This window comes from Loxodonta africana, chromosome 1 (assembly GCF_030014295.1).
Source record: "Loxodonta africana isolate mLoxAfr1 chromosome 1, mLoxAfr1.hap2, whole genome shotgun sequence".
Classification (NCBI taxonomy): Eukaryota; Metazoa; Chordata; class Mammalia; order Proboscidea; family Elephantidae; genus Loxodonta; species Loxodonta africana.
Genome location: NC_087342.1, coordinates 9,452,611 through 9,465,527, shown reverse-complemented (window position 1 = coordinate 9,465,527; position 12,917 = coordinate 9,452,611). Strand labels below are relative to the sequence as shown.

General features: G+C 39.2%; 1 protein-coding gene across 1 annotated transcript; it reads right to left on the bottom strand.

Annotated features, from left to right (window-relative positions):
- Nucleotides 1-204: 204 nt before the first annotated feature.
- TEX55 (testis expressed 55) lies at nt 205-5,742 on the bottom strand. Its single transcript, XM_064267656.1, has 5 exons — nt 5,598-5,742; nt 3,529-5,102; nt 2,836-2,982; nt 814-873; nt 205-210 (listed from the first exon to the last, which is right to left on the bottom strand). The coding sequence occupies exons 1-5, from the start codon at nt 5,740-5,742 to the stop codon at nt 205-207; spliced, it is 1,932 nt and encodes a 643-aa protein (XP_064123726.1).
- Between the last annotated feature and the right edge of the window lie 7,175 nt (nt 5,743-12,917).

The following is a 12,917-nucleotide window of genomic DNA, read 5'->3' as shown; positions in this document are numbered from 1 at the left end:
TCAGGATGGCACGGGACCCGGCAGTGTTTTGTTCTGTTGTACATAGGGTTGCTATGAGTCGAAAGAGGCTGGATGGCACCTGATAACAACATTATATATATTTATATGCTTCACTGGTTTTGCTTCTCCAGAGAACCCAGCCTAAGACAAGGGAATCGGAGGGGATAATTCAATAATCCAAAGCTAGTAGTAGGTGAACTAGCCTTAGGGCTAATGGGACAAAGGGAGAGAACATAACTGGAATTCAGAAGGGAGAGTCATATGACGTTAGATGCCTTGAGAGAAGGAGTGGCCTCTGACAGCTGAAGAAAGGCGGATCAAGGTGACCTTATACGGAGAAAGCCAGGGGAATAAATCTGACTTCACCTTTTTTTCTTCTTCCAATCTTCCTCCAGGGTTTCCCATTGGTTGAACCCAGCTGGAAGTCAGAAAGAATAACAGCCTGTTTTTCTAGTCCACGCAAGTTAGCCTCTTCGTAGGGTAGAGAAGAGAGGAAGATAGGTCTAAAGGGCCAAAGAGAAGATATATAACAAATGCAGAAAGACAAGAAAAAAAAAAAGGATTGGAAAGGTCAGAATAAAACTGTCACTATTGGTGGCGTACATGGAAACACTCGAAGAATCTACAAAGAAATCATCAGAATTAGTAAGCTGAGTTTGGAAAACTGAATGGAAGTTACAGATATGTTCACTTCACGATAATTCACTGAGTGGTACATGTTTTGACTTATATACTCTCTTGCAATATGTGCTATATTTTACAATAAAAAAAGGAAAAGTTTTTTTTTTTTTTTTTTTCCCTCCGATTCCATACCTGGCACAGCATAAAATGCAGAGGGTCCTCTGGCCTTTCATAGACTAAGTTTTCAGTGATCTGCTGAGAGAGCGTAAAGGATTGCGTTACGGTTGTGAGCAAAAGTTACATGGTCAGGTCATATCTGATGCGATCTTTTGCACTAACCTAAAATGTGCCACAACATTTTGATGAAATTCATCTGTCAAAAGTGACAATTTACTTTCCTGCTACTGATGAAATTAGGCAAATTAAGGTAAAATTCAGAGGAATACAACATTTAGTACTGAACAACAATAGATGTTTTTACCAGTTTCCAAGATCAAAGAGTTAGTGAAAGACTACTTTTTGAAGAAAGTCTTTGAGAATTGTGATCTTGTTAGACTGAGAAACTAATAAATATGTGCTTTGAAGATTTGTCAAAAGAAGTCTTTAAGGTAAAAAATGCCACATGATTTTACATAGAACCTTTCTTCTGAGGTATTTGATTCTAAAAGGTGAAAATGATGGTGAGTGTTTGTAAGAATGAATGACAAATTATAAGTAAAACTTCAGAGAATCACTTCCATGCTTTTTGTTGCAGTTGAATAACCTGAAAATTATAATAAAGTATGCATGAGTCTCATTTGCAGGGAATAACAACAGGGAAAATTTCAGGTATAAAACGTTCAGGTCTGTTTAATACACGCATGCCATTCATTATGTATTTCTATTGAACATCTGTTTGATAACAAACTTTTCTTATAGGAATGTTGCATGAATAAGCATTATTTTTCTTTGAAAGATGAAGAAAATTTATAGACTAATAACATTACTTTCTTCAATAACTTTCATCCTTCAGTTTAATAATTAGTAGTTCTTTGATTAAAGCCAGAAAACCCACCCGTTGGCACTCTCCCAACAAAGACACATTTCAAGAAAGAAGAGGCATAGGGCAGGGTAATGGAAGTAGGTATTACTAATCTTCATTCTCTCTGAGGAAACTGAGACTTGCAGAAGTTTAGTAATTTTCTCCAAATCACAAAATAATAAGTAGCAAAGTTAGGATTTGAGCCTTGGGCTACCAAATTACAAAAGCTGTTGTCTTCCCTCTGTACCCCTTCAAACTTTTCCAGTTTGTTTTCATTTGAGGTGGGTTATTATTTTATACCTTTCTAACCACAAAGTTACTTCATATACCTACGTTATTATATATGTATACGTGCATTGCTATGTCATAACATTAACATTAACATTAACATAAAAATAAGTGTCAGGCAAACAAACAAAAACCCCACTAAGCCTGCTCATGTGAGCGCATGGGACAGCACGTGCGTGCGTGCGCACACACGCTCAAAGGTGGTAATCCAGTCTTCTAATTCCACATTGGCCAAGGAATGTCAAACTTTAAAGAAGGTTCCAGCACCTTATCCTAAGGTCAGTGAGATTTGTGATTTCGAGAGTTAGAAGTAACTTCTAACTCTTTTTTTTCCTCCCAAAGAGGGTGGCGGAAACCCTGGTGGCATAGTGGTTAAGTGCTACGGCTGCTAACCTAAAGGCTGGCAGTTCAAATCCACCAGGCGCTCCTTGGAAACTCTATGGGGCCGTTCTACTCTGTCCTATAGGGCCGCTATGAGTCGGAATTGACTCAACAGCAACGGGAGAGAGGGTGGCTTATTAAACAGTCATGAGATTGGTCATCTTTTTGAAAGTATTATACTCCTGCCTGAAAAGCCTTTTTCTCTCTTTTTTAATTGCCAGCATTTTGTCCTTCCTTCCTAGCCTGACTCAAACTTTAATGCTTGTCCAAATTTTTCCCTATCAAGAAAACCGCTTTATTTCTAATCCCTCTGAAAGGTTTAATATGACAGTATTGTTCACTTGCTGTTTATCATTTACCTTTGATCAATATATCTTAATACATTTAGTGACTTCTTACTTACATTATATCCCTTTTACAGCAAAGGTCATTTCTTGTGCCTCTTGAAAGCCAGGTCAAAGTTTGTCTTTTGAATTATAATTACTGTAAAAGTTACAATTAAAGAGAGGGTTTAGGAGGTTTACCTGGAATATTTGCAGAATATTGTGCTTTTCCATGTACCGGAGTGCAACTTGGTAAGGATCGTCATACACCATAGAAGGGAACCTCTTCCTATAAGTTTGCTTGTGTTCGTAAAAACTCTTTTCTTGCTCAAATTGTGAAATATAATCCTGAAATTGAAATATCCCCCCCAAAGGGAATACTTATTATGATTTAATATATCATAAAATCCCAGAAATTTTTGTTGTTATCAATGGAATCTAGTGTTGATGGGGTCTGAATACTGAGAGTTGGAGAAAAGACACATTTTTATATAAGAGACCCAGATGATCCTCTAGGCAATATAATGCACCTTGAATCCTGCGAGGTACTTTAGGAATCTCGTCTAAATCCTTCATAGGAATTTCCAATCTAATCCAAATTTCTTTCCATTGGTAGAAGCCCAGAGAGAGGAAACGAGTGTTTTACAGAGTTAGCGGGAGTCAAGATTTAACATCCAGGTCTCCTAAATTCTGGTTCATTGATCCTTCCTGAATGGACTGAGATTAGTAGAGAAGGCAAAACAACTTTTTATTTCCCACCCTCCTCCTGTCCTTCAACATGTGGGTTTACTCCTCATCCTTGATCCAACATATTCCCCTACTCTCTTCCCCACCACAAACCCTTGCTTGGCATCCAAACACCCAGGTAGTTAACGAAATGCCCCTTTAACCTACAGGTGTGGTTTCTATGGCTTGAGATTTTCCTTGACCGAGGGTAGAGTCCAATTTGGTTGGGATAGAGGGAAATCTTTGGAAAGGGGTTTGGTCTTTTGCTGGGAAAAAATTGGTTAATCTGGAATCCGATGGGTTGTAGGTTTGAAGAAAGGTTGCACTTTTCATTTCAGTTTCTACTGCAAGTGAAACCTTGGAACTACTGAGGTCTGTTTGGCTATCCTTAAATTTGCAGGGCTGTACTCTATAGTCATCCTCTTTGTCCTCCTTGCTATCCTCAAACTGGGTAAATGTACTATAGCTAAACTGGCCACTTGCTCCGTAATCAGTCAAGTAATCTTCATTGTAGTAATCCTGTTTGTCCACTAGGTGGTCAGCCTGGTAATCTACTCTATTCTCAAAAAGGTCAGATTTACTGTAGTCATCCTCATGTTTAGCTGGTTTAATGACATGGTAAGTCTGTGCTTTTTGGTCGGCTAGGCCAGACGATCTGTGGTCAGTCTGTTCAGAAATTCTTTGGTCAGCTGGGATGGACAATTTTCCGTCACTCTGTTTGGAAGTTCTTCGATCAGCCTGGCTGGACAATCTGTGGCCAGTCTGTCCAGAAGTTCTTTGGTCAGCCTGGATGGACATTCTGTGGTCAGTCTGTTCAGAAGTTCTTCGGTCAGCCAGGAAGGACAATCTGCGGTCAGTCTGTTCAGAAGTCCTTCGGTCAGCCAGGAAGGACAATCTGCGGTCAGTCTGTTCAGAAGTCCTTCGGTCAGCCTGGGTGGACAATCTGCGGTCAGTCTGTTCAGAAGTTCTTCGGTCAGCCTGGAAGGACAATCTGCGGTCAGTCTGTTCAGAAGTTCTTCGGTCAGCCTGGGTGGACAATCTGTGGCGAGTCTGTTCAGAAGTTCTTCGGTCAGCTTGGCCGGATAATCTGTGGTCAGTCTGTCCAGAAGTTCTTTGGTCAGCCTGGCCAGACATCTTTCGATCATGTGCTAACTCTACGTTATTAGCTTGGCCAGATGTCATGGGATCAAACATTCTTTGGTCAGCCTTATCAGATGCTGTATGGTCGGCAGTGTCAGCAAGTTTCGATGCTCTGTGGTCTGCCTGACCAGATGTTCTGGGCCCAGTCTGTTCTGAAATTCTTTGGTCTTCCCGGCCATAGATACTGAGGTCAGCCTGGGGAGACACTCTTTGGGCAGCTTGGCCAACTATTTCATGATCACTCTGGTAAACTGCCTCCCCTTCAGCTTGGTTCGTCCAGTTGCCTTCTTTCTGGTCGCCAGATTGGCCGGCAGTTGGCTCGGCTGTGCTTTCAGATTCCAAGGAGTTGTCCAAAACCCCTTCTGAAATCTCCTCCATTTTTTTGCGGTGTCCCTGAATGGTCCAGGTTGCCAGGTGTTGTGGGCGGGTCGTCAAGACGACCTCGCAGGGTGGTAGCGATGACGTTCCCTGCCGGCTTTGTTTGGGGCTTCGGAACACCAGGCTCTTCCGGGTGCAGGCACTTCCTTCTAGCGAGAGCTTGGCGGCTGCAGTAGGCCCCGCCTGGGAGGCGGCGGTGGATGTGTGGGGGGCGTGCCGTCCGGCTGCATTCGGCCAACGTTGCTATATTAGCAGGATGCTGACAGACAACCCTCACCTGAGATGAGGTGATTCCCACATGGAGGCAACCACAGCTTCTTGACCACCACATTGCGATTAGGCGTCAGGGCTTTGAATTGATGTCTTAGAGGCGTACGGGCCTTGGTTTTTACAGAGGTTCACAGCAGTGTGTGAGAAGCAGGATCTAATTAACAACAAAACTTGTTAGCAGGTGAACATGCAGCCAAACTGCATGAGGGCAACATGCATGGACAGAGGTTACTGTTGCCATGAAATCAGTATGCTTTGACTGGTACTGACTTTTGTATGTGATCACAGTTGTGCTGCCCTATATTAGTGGCAGGCATTGTGCTAGTAAATGGTCCTGCTCGATGTTATTTTTCGTTAGACTCTAATCAGTGTTGTGGTGAGTCAGCCAAATTATGTTGTCGTTGTTGTTTTTAGATATTTTAAAAACCATTCTTTAGTACTATCTTTACAAACGATGTCAGTGCTGACCGTTTTCAGTGGTACCAGGCAGAGTTTAGTCTTATCACTCATCTGACCACAGTCATGGGAAGCTTTCCTCACATTAAAGAGGTTGAGAGTTTTACTGCTCTCTTCATTCCACACACCTCTTGACATCTCGTTGCTGTAGAAGTATCCTCTTCCTTCTCTCAAGGGACATGTGAACAGCTGTCTTGCATCCTCGTCACAGAAGAGCTGATCCCGACAGTGAGAACTCAAAGCATGCAGTGTTTTTTTTGCTGAATTAGATGTGTGATTTATGACAGGATGGCCAGAGGGAGGATCCAGTGAGAATGGGGAGGATCCAGTGAGAATGGGTTCTAACATCACATCATTTAGTGGTCTTACAGCAGAAGAAAGGGTTAGGAGGGGGAGTCCGAACCAGTTTCAGAAAGGGAGTAAGGAATGTAGGGAAAGATCCCAGAAGGAATATGTATAGCAAGCGGAGAAATTTGTACTTGGTGGTGGTGAGTGGGTCCAGGGTTTGAGATTTGGCCAGCCCTTCTTGAAACAGACCTCAAGAATTTACTTCAGGATCAGAATAAAGGAAGTACAGAGGTGGTAACTGATGAAACATTTTACTTTGACTCTCCAAAACCTAAAATCACTGAAGCAGGCCAAGCATTGGTAGTATCATGCCAAGAATTCCTTTAAGAAGTGTTTAATTGCATTCAACAGTGAGAGATGAGACTTAAAAGCCAAATGCAAACTCAAGGTGTGAGAGGAAGAGTGGGTACTCCCCTTGGTACCATACTTAGGAACAGAAAGTGAGAATCTAGGTACCCTGAAGTAAAATCATTTAAGTACTTTTATACCTACGAACCAGCACCCGAGACAGTGCCTAGAACACAGGAGGTAGTCAAGAAGTGTTTGTTGAATATAAATATATGAAGAACCTGCCTTGTTTGTTTATTTTAAAATGTGTGAGCCAAATGGAAGCTATATTTAGAGTAAAATAGGTGATAGGCTGTGGTTTGCAGCTTGTCATTGGTCTTGTAGATTTGTCGTGTCATTGTGTAAGTTAAATATAATCATTGTAGAAAAGTAAGAAAAACAAACAAAAAATTCCCCCAAATGCCTGAGAGAGAATCTTTATTAACATTTTCATGTATAGCCTTCTGGAATTTCCTCCATTACAAATATGTGTTTATATATATATATATATATATTTTTCAAAATGGAATCGAACTGAACACAACTGTTTTGTAAACTGCATGTTCACTTAACACTATAGCATAAATGTTCTTCCTTGTCAATAAATGTAATCTTAAACTAAAGAATACTCACTGGCTTTTGGAGTCAGACCAAGTTCGTTCTAATCTTATCTCTGCCACTTACTAGATCATTGAGCTTGGGCAAATCACACTATTTTTCTGAATTTTCTCAAGTGCGTATGTAAAATACGCATAACGTAATAATTCTCTGAGTTCTTGTGATAACTAAATGAGATAATGTATGTAATTAGCTCGTATGTGCTTCGTAGAGTAGCCACTTTAAAATTGATAAGTAACCTATTATATGGATTTATTTTATTACTTTTAATAATGTGTTGAGTGTACTTGTATAGACATTTTTGTAACCTTGTGTTTTTTCCTTGAGATAAATTTTCACTTGTGGAATTTCTTGGTTAAGGGAATGTGATCATTTCGGTCTTTTGAAAGTAGTGTATATAAGTATGCCCTCCAGAAAGTTTGAACCAATCTGTAACTCCACCAGTGGAGTATGAGAGTGCTGTATCCTCATACCAACGCCAACTCTATACATTTTTCATTTTGCCTATCTGATAAGTAAAAATAGTATCTTGCTTTGTGTTTCTTTTTATATGTTTAGTGGCCATTTGTATTTTTTGGAGTAAATTTTGTATTCATGCCCTTGATTTTTTCTTATTGATTTGTAAGAACTTGTTATGAATTATAATTTTTAATTATTTATTATATAAATTGCTAGTAAGTGTCTTGGTTTGTTGTTTGCCATGTATGTACAGTTTTATATTTTTATGAAGTTAAATTCATTAATTTTTTTCCTTTGCAGTTTTTGTCTTTGGGGTTATGAGTAAGGATACCTTCCCTATCTTAGAAAATACACACACATACTGAAAACTACTAGAAAAAAAATAGATGGTGAATTTTTTTTAAGATTATGTAAATGTTCACCATCTATTTTTTTTCTAGTAGTTTTCAGTATGTGTGTGTATTTTTTTCTTACATAGAGTTAAACGCACAAAACAAGTGTGAAGCGTGATGAATTTTTTTTTTTTTTATAATAACTTTTATTAAGCTTCAAGTGAACGTTTACAAATCCAATCAGTCTGTCACATATAAGTTTACATACATCTCACTCCCTACTCCCACTTACTCTCCCCGTCTTGAGTCAGCCCTTTCAGTCTCTCCTTTCTTGACAATTTTGCCGGCTTCCCTCTCTCTCTATCCTCCCATCCCCCCTCCAGGCAAGAGTTGCCAACACAATCTCAAGTGTCCACCTGATATAATTAGCTCACTCTTCATCAGCATCTCTCTCCCACCCGCTGACCAGTCCCTTTCATTTCTGATGAGTTGTCTTCGGGGATGGTTCCTGTCCTGTGTCAACTGAAGGTCTGGGGAGCATGGCCGCCGGGATTCCTCCAGTCTCAGTCAGACCATTAAGTTTGGTCTTGTTATGAGAATTTGGGGTCTGCATCCCACTGATCTCCTGCTCCCTCAGGGGTCCTCTGCTGAGCTCCCTGTCAGGGCAGTCATCGATTGTGGCCGGGCACCAACTAGTTCTTCTGGTCTCAGGATGATGTAGGTCTCTGGTTCATGTGGCCCTTTCTGTCTCTTGGGCTCTTAGTTGTCATGTGGGCTTGGTGTTCTTCATTTTCCTTTGCTCCAGGTGGGTTGAGACCAATTGCTGCATCTTAGATGGCTGCTTGTTAGCATTTAAGACCCCAGACGCCACATTTCAAAGTGGGATGCAGAATGATTTCATAATAGAATTATTTTGCCAATTGACTTAGAAGTCCCCGCAAACCATGTTCCCCAGACCCCCGCACTTGCTCCGCTGACCTTTGAAGCATTCATTTTATCCCGGAAACTTCTTTGCTTTTGGTCCAGTCCAATTGAGCTGACCTTCCATGTATTGAGTGTTGTCTTTCCCTTCACCTAAAGCAGTTCTTATCTACTGATTAATCAATAAAAAACCCTCTCCCACCCTCCCTCCCTCCCCCCCTCGTAACCACAAAAGTATGTGTTCTTCTCAGGTTTACTATTTCTCAAGATCTTATAATAGTGGTCTTATACAATATTTGTCCTTTTGCCTCTGACTAATTTCGCTCAGCATAATGCCTTCCAGGTTCCTCCATGTTATGAAATGTTTCAGAGATTCGTCACTGTTCTTTATCGATGCGTAGTATTCCATTGTGTGAATATACCACAATTTATTTACCCATTCATCCGTTGATGGACACCTTGGTTGCTTCCAACTTTTTGCTATTGTAAACAGAGCTGCAATAAACATGGGTGTGCATATATCTGTTTGTATGAAGGCTCTTGTATCTCTAGGGTATATTCCTAGGAGTGGGATTTCTGGGTTGTATGGTAGTTCTATTTCTAACTGTTTAAGATAACGCCAGATAGATTTCCAAAGTGGTTGTACCATTTTACATTCCCACCAGCAGTGTATGAGAGTTCCAATCTCTCCGCAGCCTCTCCAACATTTATTATTTTGTGTTTTTTGGATTAATGCCAGCCTTGCTGGTGTGAGATGGAATCTCATCGTAGTTTTAATTTGCATTTCTCTAATGGCTAATGATCGAGAGCATTTTCTCATGTATCTGTTGGCTGCCTGAATATCTTCTTTAGAGAAATGTGTGTTCATATCCTTTGCCCACTTCTTGATTGGGTTGTTTGTCTTTTTGTGGTTGAGTTTTGACAGAATCATGTAGATTTTAGAGATCAGGCACTGGTCGGAGATGTCATAGCTGAAAATTCTTTCCCAATCTGTAGGTGGTCTTTTTACTCTTTTGGTGAAGTCTTTAGATGAGCATAGGTGTTTGATTTTTAGGAGCTCCCAGTTATCGGGTTTCTCTTCATCATTTTTGGTAATGTTTTGTATTCTGTTTATACCTTGTATTAGGGCTCCTAGGGTTGTCCGTATTTTTTCTTCCATGATCTTTATCGTTTTAGTCTTTATGTTTAGGTCTTTGATCCACTTGGAGTTAGTTTTTGTGCATGGTGTGAGGTATGGGTCCTGTTTCATTTTTTTGCAAATGGATATCCAGTTATGCCAGCACCATTTGTTAAAAAGGCTATCTTTTCCCCAGTTAATTGACACTGGTCCTTTGTCAAATATCAGCTGCTCATACGTGGATGGATCTATGTCTGGGTTCTCAATTCTGTTCCATTGGTCTATGTGTCTGTTGTTGTACCAATACCAGGCTGTTTTGATTACTGTGGCTGTATAATAGTTTCTGAAGTCAGGTAAGGTGAGGCCTCCCACTTTCTTCTTCTTTTTCAGTAGTGCTTTACTTATCCGGGGCTTCTTTCCGTTCCATATGAAATTGGTGATTTGTTTCTCTATCCCCTTAAAATATGACATTGGAATTTGGATCGGAAGTGCGTTAAATGTATAGATGGCTTTTGGTAGAATAGACATTTTTACTATGTTAAGTCTTCCTATCCATGAGCAAGGTATGTTTTTCCACTTAAGTATGTCCTTTTGAATTTCTTGTAGTAGAGCTTTGTAGTTTTCTTTGTATAGGTCTTTTACATCCTTGGTAAGATTTATTCCTAAGTATCTTATCTTCTTGGGGGCTATTGTGAATGGTATTGATTTGGTTATTTCCTCTTCGGTGTTCTTTTTGTTGATGTAGAGGAATCCAAGTGATTTTTGTATGTTTATTTTATAACCTGAGACTCTGCCAAACTCTTCTATTAGTTTCAGTAGTTTTCTGGAGGATTCCTTAGGGTTTTCTGTGTATATAATCATGTCATCTGCAAATAGTGATAACTTTACTTCTTCCTTGCCAATCCGGATACCTTTTATTTCTTTGTCTAGCCTGATTGCCCTGGCTAAGACTTCCAACACGATGTTGAATAAGAGCGGTGATAAAGGGCATCCTTGTCTGGTTCCCGTTCTCAAGGGAAATGCTTTCAGGTTCTCTCCATTTAGAGTGACATTGGCTGTTGGCTTTGCATAGATGCCCTTTATTATGTTGAGGAATTTTCCTTCAATTCCTATTTTGGTAAGAGTTTTTATCATGAATGGGTGTTGGACTTTGTCAAATGCCTTTTCTGCATCAATTGATAAGATCATGTGGTTTTTGTCTTTTGTTTTATTTATGTGATGGATTACATTAATGGTTTTTCTGATATTAAACCAGCCTTGCATACCTGGTATAAATCCCACTTGATCAGGGTGAATTATTTTTTTGATGTGTTGTTGGATTCTATTGGCTAGAATTTTGTTGAGGATTTTTGCATCAATGTTCATGAGGGATATAGGTCTATAATTTTCTTTTTTTGTAATGTCTTTACCTGGTTTTGGTATCAGGGAGATGGTGGCTTCATAGAATGAGTTGGGTAGTATTCCGTCATTTTCTATGCTTTGGAATACCTTTAGTAGTAGTGGTGTTATCTCTTCTCTGAAAGTTTGGTAGAACTCTGCAGTGAAGCCGTCCGGGCCAGGGCTTTTTTTTGTTGGGAGTTTTTTGATTACCGTTTCAATCTCTTTTTTTGTTATGGGTCTATTTAGTTGTTCTACTTCTGACTGTGTTAGTTTAGGTAGGTAGAGTTTTTCCAGGAATTCATCCATTTCTTCTAGGTTTGCAAATTTGTTAGAGTACAATTTTTCATAATAATCTGAAATGATTCTTTTAATTTCATTTGGTTCTGTTGTGATGTGGTCCTTCTCATTTCTTATTTGGGTTATTTGTTTCCTTTCCTGTATTTCTTTAGTCAGTCTAGCCAATGGTTTATCAATTTTGTTAATTTTTTCAAAGAACCAGCTTTTGGCTTTGTTAATTCTTTCAATTGTTTTTCTGTTCTCTAATTCATTTAGTTCAGCTCTAATTTTTATTATTTGTTTTCTTCTGGTGCCTGATGGATTCTTTTGTTGCTCACTTTCTATTTGTTCAAGTTGTAGGGACAGTTCTCTGATTTTGGCTCTTTCTTCTTTTTGTATGTGTGCATTTATTGATATAAATTGGCCTCTGAGCACTGCTTTTGCTGTGTCCCAGAGGTTTTGATAGGAAGTATTTTCATTCTCGTTGCTTTCTATGAATTTCCTTATTCCCTCCTTGATGTCTTCTATAACCCAGTCTTTTTTCAGGAGGGTATTGTTCATTTTCCAAGTATTTGATTTCTTTTCCCTCGTTTTTCTGTTATTGATCTCTAGTTTTATTGCCTTGTGATCTGAGAAGATGCTTTGTAATATTTCGATGTTTTGGACTCTGCAAAGGTTTGTTTTATGACCTAATATGTGGTCTATTCTAGAGAATGTTCCATGTGCGCTAGAAAAAAAAGTATATTTTGCAGCAGTTGGGTGGAGAGTTCTGTATAAGTCAATGAGGTCAAGTTGGTTGATTGTTGTAATTAGATCTTCCGTGTCTCTGTTGAGCTTCTTACTGGATGTCCTGTCCTTCTCCGAAAGTGGTGTGTTGAAGTCTCCTACTATAATTGTGGAGGTATCTATCTCGCTTTTCAGTTCTGTTAAAATTTGATTTATGTATCTTGCAGCCCTGTCATTGGGTGCGTAAATATTTAATATGGTTATGTCTTCCTGATCAATTGTCCCTTTTATCATTATATAGTGTCCTTCTTTATCCTTTGTGGTGGATTTAAGTCTAAAGTCTATTTTGTCAGAAATTAATATTGCTACTCCTCTTCTTTTTTGCTTATTGTTTGCTTGATATACTTTTTTCCATCCTTTGAGTTTTAGTTTGTTTGAGTCTCTAAGTCTAAGGTGTGTCTCTTGTAGGCAGCATATAGATGGATCGTGTTTCTTTATCCAGTCTGTGACTCTTTGTCTCTTTATTGGTGCATTTAGTCCATTTACATTCAGGGTAATTATAGATAAATAAGTTTTTAGTGCTGTCATTTTGATGCCTTTTTATGTGTGTTGTTGACAATTTCATTTTTCCACATACTTTTTTGTGCTGAGGCGTTTTTCTTAGTAAATTGTGAGATCCTCATTTTCATAGTGTTTGACTTTATGTTAGTTGAGTCGTTACGTTTTTCTTGGTTTTTGTCTTGAGTTATAGAGTTGTTATACCTTTTTGTGGTTACCTCATTATATACCCCTATTTTTCTAAGTAAAAA